At 43.3% G+C, this 18,120-nt stretch overlaps 1 protein-coding gene across 1 annotated transcript in view; it reads left to right on the forward strand.

The window, feature by feature from the left end:
* Window positions 1–308: 308 nt before the first annotated feature.
* The window catches only part of CAMK4 (calcium/calmodulin dependent protein kinase IV), a 192,732-nt gene continuing 174,920 nt past the window's right edge, over window positions 309–18,120 (forward strand). The window contains exons 1-2 of the mRNA XM_045837963.1: window positions 309–368; window positions 1,018–1,252. Coding sequence (XP_045693919.1) covers window positions 1,092–1,252 — 161 coding nt within the window. The 5' untranslated portion in view covers window positions 309–368; window positions 1,018–1,091. The remainder of the gene's footprint in view (window positions 369–1,017; window positions 1,253–18,120) is intronic.

The following is an 18,120-nucleotide window of genomic DNA, read 5'->3' on the forward strand; positions in this document are numbered from 1 at the left end:
CAAGGGTAGAAATGTGAATGATATATATCTAATCAATACTTGGAAAAATAGCCTGAAGGTTGATGGACAGACAGAAAGCCTGTCATGGGACACATCTCCTGGGAAGAGGACAGAGCCTTAAAATGTAGCAATTTTCTCTGACACCTATGATGAGAGGTCGCACCTTGAGGTGCAGGGCTGGAGCAGTTGGCTTCCACAGGGCCCTTCCAGACCTGTAATTCTCGGGGTCACTTCTGTTGCTAGCCTTCGGAGCCTAGGAGTGAAGGAGGAACAGCAAGTACCCGCCTTTCAAAGAGCTTCAACGGTGCCAAAGGAGGCAGTGCCAGCAGCAGCAGCACTGAATCTATTCCAACAGACTTCACTCAAAGGTGAGGTCAGGTCAGCGCGGCCACAGGCCACCCATTTAAGCTTTGATAGAGGGACGAAGAAGAGATGGCTGGTTAGCTGGTGGTGGGTGGGAGGGGCTGGTCACCCAGTTGCGCTCTAGGAGGGATGAGTTGCACCAACAGCCAGGTCCCTTTCTCGACATCCTGCAGGGCCACCCGGCACTCCGGAGCGAGCGTCCCACTGCGCGAGGTCCTTTCCCAGCTCCCTGCTCCCGCAGGAGGGCGCGTGGGATGATGCTCTGGTCCCTGTGCTTCCCTGAGCTCCTGCATCCGGAGCCGCCCTAGCCGGCACCGCGGCAGCCACTGCCGGAGAAGCAGAGAGGAAGAAAGGGAGGGGGGCTGGAAAGGCTCGTCGAAGGGCGGAGGGGAGGTGGGGAGGTACGGAGGGAAGGGGGAGGGAATATCTCCCCTTCGCAGTGCCTCCGCCTTTTCTCTCATCTCGGGCGGCGACAGGGGTTCACCCTCCACACCCTCTCCCAGTTCCTGGACCCCTTCTCCGCCCACCCACCCTCCCTGCCAAGAGTGCGGAAGGGAAGCCGCAGCCCCGGCGGCCGGGGGTGCGCGGGGAGGCGGCGGCGGTGGGCGTGTGCGTGTGGGTGAAGGACACCACCTCTCGCTCCTGCGTTCGCAGGCGGCAGCGCGAGCGGCGGGGCTTCTCGCTCCCGCAGCAGCGGCGACCGCGGCTTCCGGAGTCCCGCCGCGAAGATGCTCAAAGTCACGGTGCCCTCGTGCTCGGCCTCGTCCTGCTCTTCGGTCACCGCCAGTGTGGCCCCGGGGGCCGGGAACCTTGTCCCGGATTACTGGATCGACGGCTCCAACAGGGACGCTCTCAGCGATTTCTTCGAGGTGGAGTCGGAGCTGGGACGGTAAGGCGGGGGGCGGCGGGCTGTGCGCGCGCGGGGCGCCGGGGACCTGGTGGCGCGTGGCGCCCGGCGCCTTGCGCGCCGGCTCAGGCTTCTGGGGAAGCCCGCGGCGCGCACTGGGTTTGTAGCTTTCACAGTGACAGCTCGCGGGGATGGGGAGCCGGCCTCCCTGCCCTTCGCTTTCCCCGAGTCTGGTGTCTAGGAGAGAACTAAGCACCATTGAAGTGGGAGTCGGGTCTTCTCCTGCGCGCTCAGGCCGGTGCAGCTGCGAGCAGCAGCCCTATCTCTCCCACACTCCCTCCTCCTCGCCGGCTGCCACTTCCCTTGGGTGACAGCTCCCACCGCACGTGGGCCCTGCTTTTCCCAACTGGTGTTTTTGCTCAGGATTATAGCTTACCAGAGGGTCCTGTTTGTCTAGTTATTTTGGGGGCGGCGGCGGCGGAGGGTTCCCCTCCAAATCATGATAGAATTATTAAATTAGATTCTCCCTCCTTTCTCTCAGCAAGCTCTCCAAAGCAAGTGGCACTAGAAATTAAACTCAAATACTAGCTTTCCTGCAAAGTCTGCTCCGAGTGAAGGGGGGAATGAATCATTTAAAAGAGTTGATGGGAAAATAATGAACTAGTGTGGCTTTGAAGAAAAAGCAGCACTCGGGGGGCCAGGCAGTGGTAATTAGAAGAGTTCTGCTGCTCTTCTTTCCTGTACTGGAGTGATTTCTTTAAATATGTATGCAAAAGCCACCTCCCTGGGGTTGCACGATGTCCATCGTTCCCCCTCTGAAGATCCAAACAGGTAGGAGTTCTGGGTGCCATCTGTTCTCATATTTCTATCCAATGGAAATTATTTTTCCCTTCCTTTCTTTTCTCCCTTTTCTGCTATCCATAGCTAAGTAGAGTTCTTTTTACACTCAGTTTAGATCCAGGCCCTTTACAAAAGGGAGTCTGAAGGTGTCATTTCAACTGTTGACAAGTTGAAGCTTCCATACTTAATGCTTCTTTGCAATTTCATTTCTCATTCTCTTCTTTGCTGTAAAGAACTAAGAGCTAATTTCTTTTTTATGCCATCAGAGACCACAGTGCAGGATTTGGGATGTGAGTACTTTGTGGGAAGGTCCAAAGGTCACCCCCCTCCCCCAGTTTGTCACTACTAGTAATGACTCATGGAATGCAGACGGTATATAAGAAATGCAGAACTGGATGAAAATTAAGTAGTTTGCCACTGTTTAAATGTTCTGAATATTTGAGCATTGAATAATGTATGTGTAAACCTCCTGATTTTATCAAGTATCATCTGCTGTTGTGCGCATTCACTAGTGAAGTGAAAATGCAATGTCCCCTTCCTAGGCTGGAAACCTACTCCAATTGTATAATGAGCTCCAGTGGAGCAGTGTCAATTTCAGATTAAAAAATAGTCTACTTAAAATTGTTTAGTTGGTGCTTTAGAAACTGCTACCTAGTAGAGGAAGTGCTACAGGGACTGTCCCACCACCAACTCTAACTGCTTTCTTAGTAATGTTTACCCCGAATGCCTCTCATTGGCTCTGGCTTATCATCAGCATGTTCATCTTCGTGAATAAGCTTCACCATAGGAAACTCAAAAAATTTACTTGATTTGAGGAATGGGAATGTGGTTTGAAAAAAAATAAACTGCCAGTTGTACACATATACGGGATGGTAGACTTCATAGGGAAACCTAAGGAATTTGAAGTTATTTTTTAAAAAAGCTTGCTTGTTATATTTCACAACACATTTTGGAGGCCACAGTAAGTCAATTATATGTTGCTAAGACTCTCACTCTGCTGCCTAGTTGTTTGAATACCTTGACAGTCACATAGTTAAAATACTTTTAGGAAAACTGAGAACTCGTAGTTTTGCTGTTGTCCAGCAGCCACGTGTGCGTATGTATCAGGGGTTCTCCGTGGACGGCAGTGCTGGTGAGGCGCATGCGTCCTCCGTTGGGTTGAGACTTTGGGAAATACTATCACTTCACAATCAAAGTAATTTTTGTCAACCCCCCAAAACAACCCCCCAAGTAACTAGCATTATGGATATAATTACTAAGAATCTATAAAGCCAGAGGATGCAACACGATTATAATCGTCGGTACTGACCGAGTGACAAAAGCCCCCTTCCTACGCTGGTGATAAAGTCTAAACAACTGGTTCCAACTCTTGACTCTTCTCGGTCTGGGGCCAAGCCTGCCTGACTCTAACGCTGAAACGTTTAATTCATTAGTAACACAGTCATCATTAAGTTGCTAAGAGAACAATGCCCCAGACGTTGTGTGGTGTCAGTGTGGTTGGTTCCAGGGTGTGGACAACCCCCCCTAGATTAAGTGAATTTGGGAGTAGTCCTTCTTCTGTTGTAATTATCTGGTTGTAAGCTAAGTGACTCCAGAATTCATGACTGGCCATGTAACCATTAGGGCAACACACCCGAGGATGTGTTTGGAAATTTTAGGGAGCTACATTTGCAAGGCTTTAACCACTTGAAGCCCCTGGCTGGTGATGGCAGCAGTGGTCTCCAAGTAGCCATGTAGACCAGGGCCCATAGGATAGCTTTTTCTTTTTTCTTTTCAGAATTGGAAGAGGGGTGAGGGTGGGAGTGAAGAGGATTATTTCAGAGTATTAGGCCAACTGATTAAGTTGATCAAAACTGATATTTGAAAATTTGAAATACTGCTTCATTTATAGAGTTTGTCAGAATGTCTACAAAAATTACGATACATCAACAAATTCAATTCTACTTAAAAATATGAGCTGGCCATGATCCTATCTGGGGCTCCATATCCTAGAGAGCCATTGGTCCTTTGCCCAGTGATTTGAGAAATTGGCGTTTTCATGGCTTTGCCAAGGGAGAAGGGAGCCTCATCTGGTCCGGACTCTGGCCGTGGTCTGGCAGGAGGAGGCAGAGTGGAGACTGCCCTGCTCTGTGATGGGTTCTTGGCTCTCTGCACCCAAACCCGTGTCTTGTTTGCAGTTCTTTCCTGCCTTTTGTTCTTGTCTGTCATGAGAAATTGAAAAAATATTTGTAATAAAACTAGGTGTATTTACATACACACACACACACGTTCAAGGAAACCAAATAAAAAATATAATTAGACCAAAAGAAGTGTTAAATTGCTATGGAATCAATGTTTAAAAAAATTTCCATTCCACTTAACTATAGTTTCTTTAGGCTAGTGACTTTAAATCCTTGCCTCTCCACAACCTGATCTGCAATTAAAACAAATACATTTATGGCAACCCAAGTGAAGCATAATCGTGTAGGATCCCTTGCTATGTATATTATTTCTTAGGAACCAAAAAGATTTAGATAGTGAGACATAGGTGTGTATCAAATGGAAACAAGTTTCATAAAATGACGTTATTGTTACCAACAATGTACTCTAATATTTCCTATTTTATGCTGCATGATTTTACTCTGTTTCATTAAAAAAATATCAGTCAAATCCTTGTGATTTCACATCCCACTCATGGGTGGTGGCTCAATTTGAAAAGTGCTGTTTTAGGCCTCTAGTCAGCGTATGCCACAGTAAAGCCCAGGGCAGAGTCCTTTGGAAAAATGTCCTGCCGATCAGCTAGTGACATGGTGTCTCCATTTCCACAGCTTTGTAGAGAAAAGTTCTCCTAGCTTTGTCTCCAACTTATTCTTAGGTTTCTTCTTTCAAACATTTTTTTCCGAAAACCCTGCTGTCTCCCCAAGATCTGCTGGGTGCATTGCACTCTGGAGGGGCTGAGGGGCAGGGGCCAGGCCAGGGCACGTCCACTGCAGAGGGGGGAACTCAGGAGCCTGAGCAGTGTTGTGTTCCACCTGGTGACACACAACTCTGGCCCTCGGAAATGGCCAGGAAATGCTTCCTGTAAGGAAACATGAAAAGTGTGCATTTGCTAACAGAAGGGCTCCAACCAGTGCTCCTGGCTGGGGAAGAATCAGCCTCTCTTTTCCCTTTCCTTTTTCTCTCAGCTGGGCCTCCTCATGCCCTTGGTTGTCCCCCCAGCACTGTCTTCTAGGGCCTCACAGGCTATCCCGGGTACGGGTCTCCTGCCGCCCACACCGCATTTAATATCTAAGCACTTTGGGGCGTGGTATGCTTTTCTCTTTGTCTCACTGGGAATTAAAAATATAAATGTTCAGTCCTGCTCTTCTTTGTTGTGCACTCAGTTCTTTTCTTAGGCTGTTGACTCAGGAGCAAGGTGGGACTGCATGTGGGAGACTGGAAACTGGGGCTGCACTGGCTCTTTGCAGGAACACCAACTGGAGGCGGACTGGAAGGCCGTCTGTGGATTTGGCTCGTTCACTGTGGCGTGCCCCTCTCCTAGCACAGCGTTGTACTCAGCAGGTGCTCAACAAATGATTTGGAGAGTGAATGAATGATAACTAAATGGACCAGGCACGGTAGGCTTGCTCCCTTCCTCTTCCTCCCCTCCTCAACAGAGACGTGTGGTCTCTGTTGGTCCTGATGGGACATCTCAGTCCCAGGGACCCCAGGGAAAGGGAAATCCTGTGACCTGTTCATTCCGTCCCCAAAACTTGTGGAGCCCTGACCCCAGCCTTGTTCAGCAGCTAGTTTCCTTTCTTCACAGTGGGAGTATCGGTAACTGCTACCTCTGAGCTTGCAGGTGTTGAAAATAATGCTGCCTTTGTGTTGGCAGAGTGCTTTGTATCTCTGAAATGAAAGGGATTCACCTTTACTATCGTTTTACCACAGGCATGCCAGAATTAGGAGTTAAATCAACTTGAACTTAAAGGCATGAAATGCCTCTCAGCTATGCTAACAACTCAAGTTGATACATGTTATTCACTGCTAAATTTGGAAATACACTCATTGTAAAGAGCCTCAACATCAAGTGAAGACTGTGATAGAACTAGTACTTGAAGAGCAGACTATGTTATCATATTTAAATACCGTGGCAAAGGTAAAAATGACTACTAATTTAAAAAAAAGACACAGGTGCCATCTGCTTCTAAACAGTTCTGAAGAACTTTCCTTGGGGGGAAAAAGAGAGAGAGAGAGAAAGAAAGCACTAACCACACAATAGCTTCAAAGAACTTTCTTGTAAACAGTTTACCCTCAGGAACAGATGTGGGGATTATTTGCTTGCAGTGAGACCTTTGAGAAGAAAATGCTGAGTGCTAGCCAAGTAACCTGTTTCTATTGCCAGTTGTTTTTTTCATGTTAATGATTTTAGTCTCTTTGTGGAGAGGGGGAACTAACTTAAAAAGTAGTTCTCTTTAGGTTCCCTTTGGGGAAAGCTGACATATCTAATAAAAAATTGAATTCTCAATATTTCAAGGTCAGGTTTATTATGTAAAATATATTTAATTGAGTCAATGAACCCTGTAATTCAGGCTCAACAATAACTTTACATGAAATCAATAGCAGATAGAATCGAAGTTTTGCTCAAAGTATATTAATCTTTACTTTAATAAGTTTTTCCCTACTTGAGAATGCAGGATCATCTGAACATTTCTTAACTACAATGGGTTAATTAGGAAGTTAGATTTAAATATTGCAGGCATAGTATTAGCTCATAAAGGACATGGACTCTTCAATACAGTCCATTTTTTAAAAATCCCGATCCTAATGGAGGGCAGTAGTTGTAGGTCAAATAGTGAGAGTTTGGGTAGGGGGCTCCTCAGCAGTTCTATCAGCTGCAAAGATCAAATGAGAACCAGAGCAGGGCTGGCCGATGGGCAAAGAGCAGTTTGTGCAGTGCTTTCTCTTCTCCTAAAGCTGGGTTTCTTCAGTTCGTCACCACAGACATTTGGGGCCAGACACCTCTTAGCTGGGGGGCTGTCCCGTGCACTGTAGGATGCTTAGCAGTGTCCCTGGCCTCCACCCACGAGCTCCAGTAGCAGTCCTCCTCCCCCACTGCCAAGCTGAGACAACCCAAAATGCCTCAAGACGTTGTCAGATGTCTCCCACTCCTCCCCGCTTTCCTGTTGAGAACCACCATCTCAGAAGTGTGAAGCTGGGCTTTCACGTGATTTTCTTTTGGTTATGTAGATGGTTAACAGCAGGGAGGTTGATGGGTTAGAATTATTTGACCTTATTGAATATCTGCTATAACCACATGTTTTTCTAGTTTCTATGTAACACCATTAAGATATCTGTTATATGTGCATACCACCTGTACTATAATTTACTTAACATTTTTGTTGAAATTACCTCATTTTTGTTAATCTAAATTTACTTACCAAGAATACTTATTTTTATTAAATCAAAAACTAGCATTCATGCCACAAATATTTATAGAAGCAAATTGTAAAAATAAGTTGCAATAAAAAGAAAAATTTTTTTTGTTAAGTTGTTGCTAGAAATATTTACCTGCAAAAGGCTCCAAGCCTGAGGATCATTCTCTCTTTGTTAAAGAGGGAGATTATCAGAGATTAGCAGGGTTAAAACCACAGTAGCACACACTGAGGTTTTCTTCCTGATGTAATCAGAACCATTGAACGTAATTGAAAAGAGAGTGATCTTCTCATTTTTTTCATTCCTTGTTATTTAATTCCATGCCTTTGTGCCACCTAAAAACCTAGTTACAGGTCAGACCTTTTGAATAACTATGAACGGGACACTATATGTTGGTAGAGGACTGGGATGTGAATCAGTATGATGTGTGTAACACCATTCGGCCTCCAAATGTGCAGTGTATGCATCAATGATAGTTTTAATATAGGATGAATAAGTAAATATTAATATGAGGCAGCGATAGTAGAACTACTTTATGACACTATGATAATTCCACTTGGGAGGACTGAGGTATCTTTAAGGGGGTGTGGACCTTGAAATTTGGCAGAATTTTAACAGGTAGAGTTTTGGTGAAGGGCATACCAGGTGAAAAGTACATTCTAAAAAAAGGCAAAAACTGGCAGAAAAAGGCAGACTATACATTTTATTTTGCAAAGTTTACAAAACATGAACATTATCATGGCAGATAAGGATGGGAGAATAAGTTAATGTCACACCAAAGATAACATGTAAAAAAAAGACTGTATCTATATTGATTAAAAGCAAAAGAATGAACCATCAGGAGAGCAACAGGTGGCTCTAGGGAGCAGCTGCATCTTGGGCTGAAGTTGTGGGACTCAGAACTTGCCAGTTACCCATAAACCAAGGGGTGGGCAAGAGAGCACTTACCATGTTTGTTGAGAGAGAGAGAGAGAGAGAGAGAGAGAGAGAGAGAGAGAGAGAGAGAAGAAAGAAAGAAAGAAAGAAAGAGAGAAAGAGAGAGAAAGAGAGAGAAAGAACGAATGCCCCCCCACAGAAAGAGGAAGCGTGGGATTGAGGGGGCTGACATTAGTTACCTCAGCCTGGTAAAGAGCCCATGAAGTGACAGAGAGTTAACATGTGAGATGCTGTGGGCTGCATGCAGCCTACGATGGTCCAGTGCAAACAGCCCTAGATGACCCAGACATAACTGCACATGGTTGTGTTTCAATAAAACTTTATGACAGTGAAATTTGAATTTCATATAATTTTTATATCACAAAGTATTGTATTTTTCTATTTATTCTTCTATTTTTCTATTGTATTTTTCTATTTATTCTTTAATTCTTTATATTTTAAAAAACACATTTAACACTCTAAAAACTATCCTTAGTTTGCAGACTATACAAAAACAAGTGGCCCTTAGCCATGGTTTGCCAAACCCTGGCCTCGATCAGTCAAGCTGAAATTCTACTCCTCTTCAGTTGCATGAGAATTTTGGGTTAAAATGATATCAAGACTTCATTTATTCAAGGAACTACCTTGCATCTCCCTTATACTTTGAAAATGTCAACCTGATACTAGTTTTTAAGGTGGGCACAATCTTTAAATGCCTGCTTACTCATCCTTTTTCTGTATGTATTGAAACGAAACTATAACTGTTACAGCTCTTACCTATGTGGCATGTTAGCTAGTTCCATCAACATGTTTTTGAAAATGGAGAAGATTTACAAGCGTGTTTAAGTTAAATTTCCACACTATTTACTGCAGAGTAATTTATTTTGTGTATAATAATTAAATAGGTTTCAAGTTGATCATTCTTCTATTGTATTTGAAGTGACAATTAATTATAAAATAATATGCTAAATAAACCATTGATAAAAGATTTGTCTCTATTGGTGTTTAATTTTTCTGTTACTAATATATTATTTACACATTGAGCAGTTTTTCTATATGCCATGTGTACATTTTAGATGGACTGGTTACAGTCCTTAAAATTGGGACTCTGTTTAAATAAGCAGGCTCTTGAAAAAATGCCATTGTTCTTTCTTGTTTTGAATGCACTTTAGTGCTGGTCCCTCACATTTTGACTAAAGCAGAGGTCTCCAAATGTCCACTCACAGGGTGTGTATAACACAGTGGGATGCTACCAGAAAGTATTAGAGGGTCTTTTTTCCCTAACTTTTGCTTGTAATTTCTGTGTTTGGATGTTTACAGAAGCACAACACATACTGATTCAGCAGCACATGCATCACATTTATAGGTACATGGGTACATAGGTGTATAACAGGAGGAGCATGTGCTCAGAACATCTTGTTGGCTGATTATCACATGAAAGAATGGCATTTATAAGTGCTTACTTAGTAAGCTTCTTTACTTATGTTTAAATAACATTCTACTTTATGAAAATGATTTAAGTGCAGATATGTAGATCAAAATGCAAACAAAAAAAATCACATTGCAAGGTGTGTCTTTGTGCAGAAAGGGGAAGTGGGCACATATGTGCACTTGTTATGCATTTTAAGACTACCCGATGAGAGGTTTTGATAAGAGCTTACTGCCATTGTGACTGAAAAAGTCACAAAACAGAAACAGAAAGAGATAAGGAATACAGCTTGCTCATCAAGCAGAGAGTTGAATAAATTTTATTTTTCTTTGCCATTGAACCCAAATTTCATATTATTTTGCAAGAACCTCAATTTTAATCTATCTAATTTACTTCATGGTAAATTTTCACAGCTGCTGTCTTAGCCAGATGACTGCTTTTGCCCGAAGTGTTTGGGGGGCAGTGCTCGGAGAGTTGTGGGCATTAGTGCCAGGATGTCGAGTTTGTCCCTGTTGGCGGATGCTTTGTCATTACTTAATTACTTCTTAAGTCATGCTTCAGGGTGATTGGTTAAAAAATTAACCAGATGCAAAAATATTTCTTATAAAATAAGAAATGGATGGACTTGAGTAACCCTCTGACGGGAATGGTCTGCTAAAGAGGTAATGGACATGATGAGCTATTAACTTTCCTTCAGTATGTGGCAGCGTTCCTTGCTGAAAGTGCACTTTCTTTCATGTATGTCACCATTATAAACAGGACTTGACGAATATTACAAACTGGAAGAAGAGTTGGGGATAGCAAATCTGTGATTGTGTTCACACCTTTACTGCTACCTACAATGCACTATTTGCATGATTTCTTCCTACTGTAAGTCCTTGTGGATGGTTTGATAGGGACTTTGCTTGCCTTTTACCCTCCATTACACTTTTCATCTTAGCCTGACTTGTTATACTGCCTTGATGAGACAGGTAGTTAGAGACTGCTTTACTTTAGGAAGTGACAGCTGTCCATTTGGGACTCTAACAGGTGTACAAGGTCACCCTTTAGTTGTGACAACTTTTCAGTCCAAGTAGTTAAACTAGTGTCTGTTCATTCAAATGTATTATATATACACAGAGAGAGAGAAAGAGAGAGAGAGAGAGAGAGAGAGAGAGAGAGAGAGAGCGAGCGAGCACTTCCTGTTGGGACAAGACTATTATTAAATGTGACTAAATTCAGAATATATGATTCAGTAAATCAGCCTGGCTTAGAGTGTGCAGTCATGGTAGGCCTCTGAAGAGTTCTTGCTTAAGCGCAAACATTTTCAGTGGCTTCTGAAGGACTCTGGGTCTTTCCTCTCCCTCAACATGAAGCCTTAAGCTAATAAAAATATTTAATGAGGTAAATTCTTGAAAAGCTCTCCTGAGTGTAACCTGTAACTGGAAGCAAACTAAAAACATAAGAAAAAGAGATTTTCATGTGTGTGTATGACACATTAGTGAAATTGAAACCTAAGGAAATTATCAGGATAATCCATAGCAAACCAATACAGTTCTTTTATATTTTAAGATACTGAGGAAATGGAACGTCAGGACTGAGCTGAGGCCCTGGGCAGCAGTTGGGGTTCTGGCCCTGGCCAGGAGGGGGCAGCAGAGCACCAGTCCTGGCGTGAGCTGCCAGGTAGTGGAGGGTAGTGCCAGCTCTGGGAGAGAGGTGGGCAGGGCAGCTAGCCATTCAGAATGGCTTCAAGGCTGGGGCAGTGAGCAGGTCATTCTGCACAGTTGAGCTGGTGGGGGTGAAGGAAGACTTATGAGCAAGGCAGGGAGTTAAGACAAGAACTGAGTGAGATGGTAGAGGATGCCAGTGGGAAAACAGGCAGGATAAAATTGCTACTTGATGACCGTGTCCCTTTGGGCATAACACTGAACTTCACTCAGCCTCATTTGTATGTAAAATGAAGATCATGGTAGTATATCCTCCCCACAGTTCTATGACCATGAGATGAGATCATTTATGTATGTAAAACACTTAGCTGCCACATATGCTTAATATTCCCCAGACAGGGCACAAAGTGGATGGTAAGGACTAACGATTCAAATTGGGTTTCTCTAGAAGGAGTACTAAATCCGGTTTACATGGCCCTGTTAACAGTCTGACCCCAACTTGCCTGCCAGGCCCACTGCCCACCACTTCTAACTACCAGCACATGGTGTTCACTAGTAGCTTGATGCAGCAGTTTTACTGTCGTATGTGTATTGGAAATTGTTCCAATAATATAACAAGGTGATCATCACAAGCACCATTTTTCAGAGGAGGAACTTGAGGGCCAGAATGGTCAAGCAGTGGTCCAAGCTCACACTGCAGGGAAGGGGAGCAGCGTAGGGATTGAGGTCCTGGTTTGTCAGGTGCTGGTGCTTGTTCTCTTTCCCTTGTACCCGCCTTGGCCCCACGCCCCCCTTGGGTCCCCATATCTCTATGGTGTTGTGCATGAAACTCTCTAGGCCTGAAATGTCCTCGTCCTGATTCTTATAGGGTCGTCATCTTCCACCCCAGGCAGAAAGTTTCTCCCACGGCCCTGTTCTCATCATTTCGTATGTTTGTTTTCTCACTGGTCAATGCTTTGTGGTCTTCACCACCAGAGGGTCTGTTCCTGGGGCAGAGGGACCCCATGTCTCATCCATCTTTTATCCTACTACTGAGCCTGTTCTTCAGCCTATTGTCTGCCCTCCAAGAGTGCTCAATAAATGTTTGTACAATATGAGGAAATGAATAAATATTAGGTGAACAGCTTCAGGACAATGAGAAGGACTTAAGTCTCTCTTCAGGGTGTTTTCCCTCCAAGCCCTCTGCTAAACCAGCACACTGTGAAATTACTCATTCAGTGACTGTGGCCCTCTGAAATGTTACCTGTTAGGGGCCAAGCCTCTGTCCCTTTGTTCACTGCTGTGTCCCCAGCAAGCTGAGCAGTGCCTGGTATGCAGCGAGCACTCAGTAAACATTTGTTGTGTAAGTGAGTCAGTTGTACCAGCAGGGCTTCTGCAGTTCAAAGTCCTTTGGAACCAAAGGGGCTCTTCAAGTCTGCTCTCTCTTAAAGGGCCCCTGTCTCTGAATGATTGGGAGCACTATGATCTTCCGTGATTAAATTAATTAGTTCAAAGGTCCTTTCTAGCCACAAACATCTGTGGCTCTGTGTTTTCTGCCAGCTGAATTCGCTGGCTGGTTCCCTTAGCCCTCTACTGTGTGTTTCGGGGATGGGGCAGCTTTTAGAGTAAGTGGGGACTCTAAGCTCCATTGACTTTGTGAGCATGTGGAAAGATCCTGGAATAATTTTTATTCTTATTTCAAAGAGTAATTTTTATTCTTATGTTGCACTTCTTAAATGCCTCACCTCTTTTTAGAAACATGTACTTGCTGTTTTATTTGCTCATTTTTACTTCCTTCAGTGGACCATACAAATACTGGCATATCTAGGACAGGATTTAGCGAGAAGGGTTGCTTCCTAGCTCTTCCCAGTCTTCTAGTTTTGTTTTTGAAGAGGATTGTTCCCTTTAAAAAGCTTGACTCCTGACCTGTTTGTGACTGTGGAACCGATGAGCAATGTCCTGTTACAAAGTCCTGTGACATATGGGTTGCCTGACCGCCGGAGGGGAGGAGCTAAGGAGAGGGTCATGAAGGAGGTAAGAACATAGATGGGCTGCTCTGTGTGCATCTTTATTTGGGGATGTCATTTAAAAATCAGTCATTGAGATGTCTAATTCTTTGATCAGAATCAATCAGTCAATCAATCACCCCTCAACTTAACTTCCAGGTAGGGTCATTAGCTTTATGTTCATAATTTGTATGCAATGTCAAAATAATTATTCTGGAAAATATGTATGTCCCCATCTCTATTTCGACAACAAAGCCCAGGGGAGCATGGTGAAAGAAAATCCATGTGTAGGAAGCAGAGGGGCAGAGAGACAGGACTGACAGACAGAAGGAAGGCTGCCCTTCACCCAGGTCTACTTCTCATTTTCTGAATCCACTTACACCTCAAGCTACAAGCACCTCTCTGTCTCAGCCTGACTTCTCCCTGTTCTCCTTGTCCTGCTAGAGCCAAGATCTCTCCCATTTTCCTTATAGCTCTCTTTGTTATGGCCTGAATATTCGTTCCCTCCAAAATTTGTATTTTGTAGCCCTACTCTCCCCTCCCCTCTGCTGCCGCAGTGTGATGGTATTTGGAGACGGGCCTTTGGGAGTGAATTAGGATTAGATGAGGTCACAAAGGAGGACCCCTTATGATGGGATCCATGCCCTTCTGAGAAGAGTCAACAAAAACCTAGTTCTCTCTCTCTGTCCTGTGAGGAAGAAGTGATAGGGAAGATAGAAGTCTGCAAGCCAGGAAGAGAACTCATGCCAGAATCCAGCCATGCTGGTTTCTGATCTTGAACTTCCATTTTCCAGACCTGTGAGAAAATAAATTTTTGTTGTTTAAGCCATTCAGTCTTTGATATTTTATTATGGCAGCATGAGCTAAGGCATCTTTGTGCCCTTCTTCCCCACTTTGCTATCTGTCTGACTTCAGTCATAACCTTGGAGTCTTCTTGCTGTGTTTCAGAAGGTACCCTGAGTTAATCTATGCTCATGTGGCAAGCAGAGCTTGAAGAAAGTGTGCTTTTCACTTCCCAGATGCCCACCATTGTTCCACCAGATGTTGAGGAATATAGATAGTGCAGGGACCCACTTCCTGGGGGATACAGCCCCTGCATTTGCTTTATCTATGACGGTTGGAGCTGACCCTGAGTAGCTCTTCTTTCTTTCTAATTAAGCACCAGAAGGCTCCTTAGCACAGTGCTGCCTTGCTGCACCCCAGGCTGGGACAGTTCTGTGGCCACACTCCCCTCTTGCCCCTCTGCCTTTTAGGCATGAGCACCTTAGTCTCCATTGTGCATCCAAACCTGTCGGCGTTCCAAGCACCAGCGCCTGCCAGCTCTGGGCACTTTATTTCCTCAGCAGCTGGCGCAGGATTTCTCTGTTGCCAACTGGAAGCTGAGATATTAAAAAATAAAACTTGGCCCATCTTGAGTGTCATATGTTTCCATCAGGATTCGGATCTGCATTCTGGCTTAGCTCATGCCATCACTTGGGCGCCTCTCTCAGGACTAAGAACCCAGTCTGTTTCTGAGTCTCTGGCCATGTTTTCACCTGCTTATTTCAAATGTAGTTTCCAGCCTTGAAAAACCTGTGATGCTTATGACTAGTTGAGGGCCAGTTTACTGACACTTTACTTGGTCTTCCTGAATGTGTATATTCACCTGTTCGGTGTTTCTTTAGCACTGGGTTGCCTTCTCTGATAGTGGGTGTCAGTTTCGTATCTTAAACGGCAGATTCTCAAGAACCAGGCTCATGCTTCTCAGGCTAATGAGTAGCCAACACACAGCACTGAGGTGTGGTTGTCTGCTACGTGACTTCACACGAGCATGAGGTGGTCCAAGGAAACAGATCTTAATATTCGTAAATATTTGTCTACTGTTTTTTGTATTTCACATCCTAAAAAGAATGTGTGATGTAACCTTAGGTTTTCCATGTCTGCAGACGGAAGGACAGTTGGAGCAGTTAAAATAACTGCTGTAGATAGGACTTTCTGTATAATTTACCGCTCGCTTTGCTTATAAGAAGGGTGTTAGAATTAGAAAATATCAATCATTCTGTAGCTTTGAGATCTTATTTTATTCAGGATAATACATTCTTCACTGTAAAGTTAGGGCCAAAATCACTGCAACTTGACTATGATTCAGAAATACAGAATAGAATTCTGAAGATCATTTAAAGATGAAAAAAAACCCTTCTTTTGCTAAGGAGTATTTTAAAGCAGTCTGTAGTCTGTGTATACTGATAAAGAAAAATGTGACCCAGAAGCAACTTCTTATATTTAAATTATGTCATTATTATGCTAATACCTAAAAAATGTATTTTTAACCTAATTTTTCTAACTTAAATAGTAAAATAAAATTTGGCTTCTGGTTTCACTATATATTTCATTAGTAGCTACTGTTAATTGTCTTAGTCTCTTTTCTGATAAAGGGATTTTTTTGCAGCACTTAAAACATTAATAAACTTTGAGGAAGTTGTTAATGAGGTAGGCATGTCCAGGAAAAAAGGCGGAAAGTATAGAGATCGGAAGACTTAGGACACGCCTTTTCTGAGTGTCATTTGGGTAAGGGGTATGAATTTGACGATGGCTTTCTGTTAAGGAGGAGACATGGTAAGTGATGGGATATCACATCTTTCAAGATGTCTTCTGAGTCCAAGATTCTGGAAATGTGCTGGCCTCAGTCTGATGCTGAGATACAAAGCGGGGCTGCAGGCCACATCAGCTGAGCCAGTGACTGTACGAGATGTCAATAGAACCTCCAGTGATAACTATGGTAGTGAGAGACTACCGTCCAACTCCGGTCCCTATTAGCTGTCTTTTGCTAATGAACCTTTAAACTGAAATGTGCTTCACTTTCCCCATCTGTTGAATGAAAATCTAGTGCCCTTTTTGCAGGATTATGGCAAAGATTTAAGAAAGATAAATTGTGTGCTCTATTAAGCAAAAGAGCTGTGTACATACTGCATGAGATTTTTTTTATTTGAATAACAATGACTATTATTTTTTTACTCTTAACTCCAGAATGTATTTAGATTCCACCAGCCATTCCATTAATTTCCTCTTTCTCTTCCAGGACCCGGTCTAGGCAGCCACACTACGTTTAGGTGTCGCGCTGTCCTGCCGTCTTTGATATGTTCAGTTTTTCAGTCTGCTCTTGTTCAGTCATGGCCTTGACCGTCTTGAGGCATATTGGCCAGAGGTCCTATAGAATGGGTTTGTCTGTGTTTCTCACATGATTAACTGGGGTTTTAAGTTTTTAGAAAGAATATCACAGAGGTGAAGTGCCCTTCTTGTCGTGTCATATCGTCAGAGGTGTATGATGACGTATGCTATCACTGGTGATACTAATCGTCATCATCTGGTCACAGGGTGTCTGCCAAGTTTCTCCACGGGCCAGTTACTATGTCCCTTTCCCTACTCTGTCTGGTTTTGGGAACTGAGTCACTAAGTCTAACCACTCTTGGGATGGAAGGTGATTAAGCTGTGCCTCTACATACATCATAGTTCTTCTGTAAGCAAGACTTGTGAGGTATTATTTTGTCACTAATAAATTCTTTTATGCATATAAAATGATTGCACATCATAAGTTATTTTCCACCATTCTTGCAAAAATATACTGCCACCATAAATCACACAACAGGGATTGTACTAGACAGTGAGGAACTTTGAAGGTGTTGCTGGGACCCTGTGCTTAGACAATGGAGTTTCTCAGAGATGAGGGGAGGAGAGGTGCAGATGATGGTTCTCTTCCTGTGTTCAACACTGCTGGCTGTACATCGATCCTCAAATTGTAAAAACACTGAAGATATTGTGATTGTGTCTTGTGCCTGTATCTTTGTGACTGAAACGTGCATACATCTACATCATTCTTAAGATCTTGATGTAGATTTCAGGAAGATAGAGTGGCTAGCACCTTGGAAATCAAGCAGTCCAGTGTTTCATTGTACACAGGAGAAGCCGAAGTACAGAAAGGGCACGTGTCATTCACAGCACTGCAAAGCTCATTAGTAATGGAAATGGGACCAGAACCATCTTCTTCTGCACTCTGACTCTGTGACACACTTTCTTTTCTCACAAGTGCTGCTTGCAGAAACCTGGACTTAAACCAGTCCTGGCTCTCCTACTGAAGCTTTCCCAGGTTATTTCAAATTACAAAATTTATCTCCAAGAAGCTATGAAAGATTGTGATTTTTGAGTTTGCACTATTTTTCTGCTTTGTACATTGTGCAAGGATGGAGTCTAACAAATTAAAATGCAACAAAAAGTATTAGACATTGGATAATATTTTATACTTGATATCTTTCATATTTTAGACATTGTTCCTTCACCTTGTAAAACACCTTTGTCCCTAAATGTATTGGAATCATGTTCAAGAATCCGAGCATGCATGTCAGAGTGCATTCTGTTTTTGTTTGTGAGTAATTTGGGGGCTGAGATTCTAATTTTTATATAACTCATTCAAGAAACTTGTCATATATGTGCAAGTGCCCCACTCACTTTAAAAAGGCTACCTATAATAAAATGTAACAGAATAAATTGCCTTTTGCTTGTCCTTCGTGACTCCAGTAAAATTGAATGTTTGAGCAAATGGTTTGGTTAATATATTACTTCAATATTTAGCAGAACTAGAACCTGGAAAAGTCAGATGGAGGTATTTGTGTGGTATCTGCCCATGTCATCACACCAAGTCTGCTTTCTTAGAGTTGGGAACACCAT

Source organism: Phyllostomus hastatus, unplaced genomic scaffold (genome assembly GCF_019186645.2).
Source record: "Phyllostomus hastatus isolate PE091 unplaced genomic scaffold, TTU_PhHast_1.1 phas_contig_254, whole genome shotgun sequence".
NCBI lineage: Eukaryota > Metazoa > Chordata > Mammalia > Chiroptera > Phyllostomidae > Phyllostomus > Phyllostomus hastatus.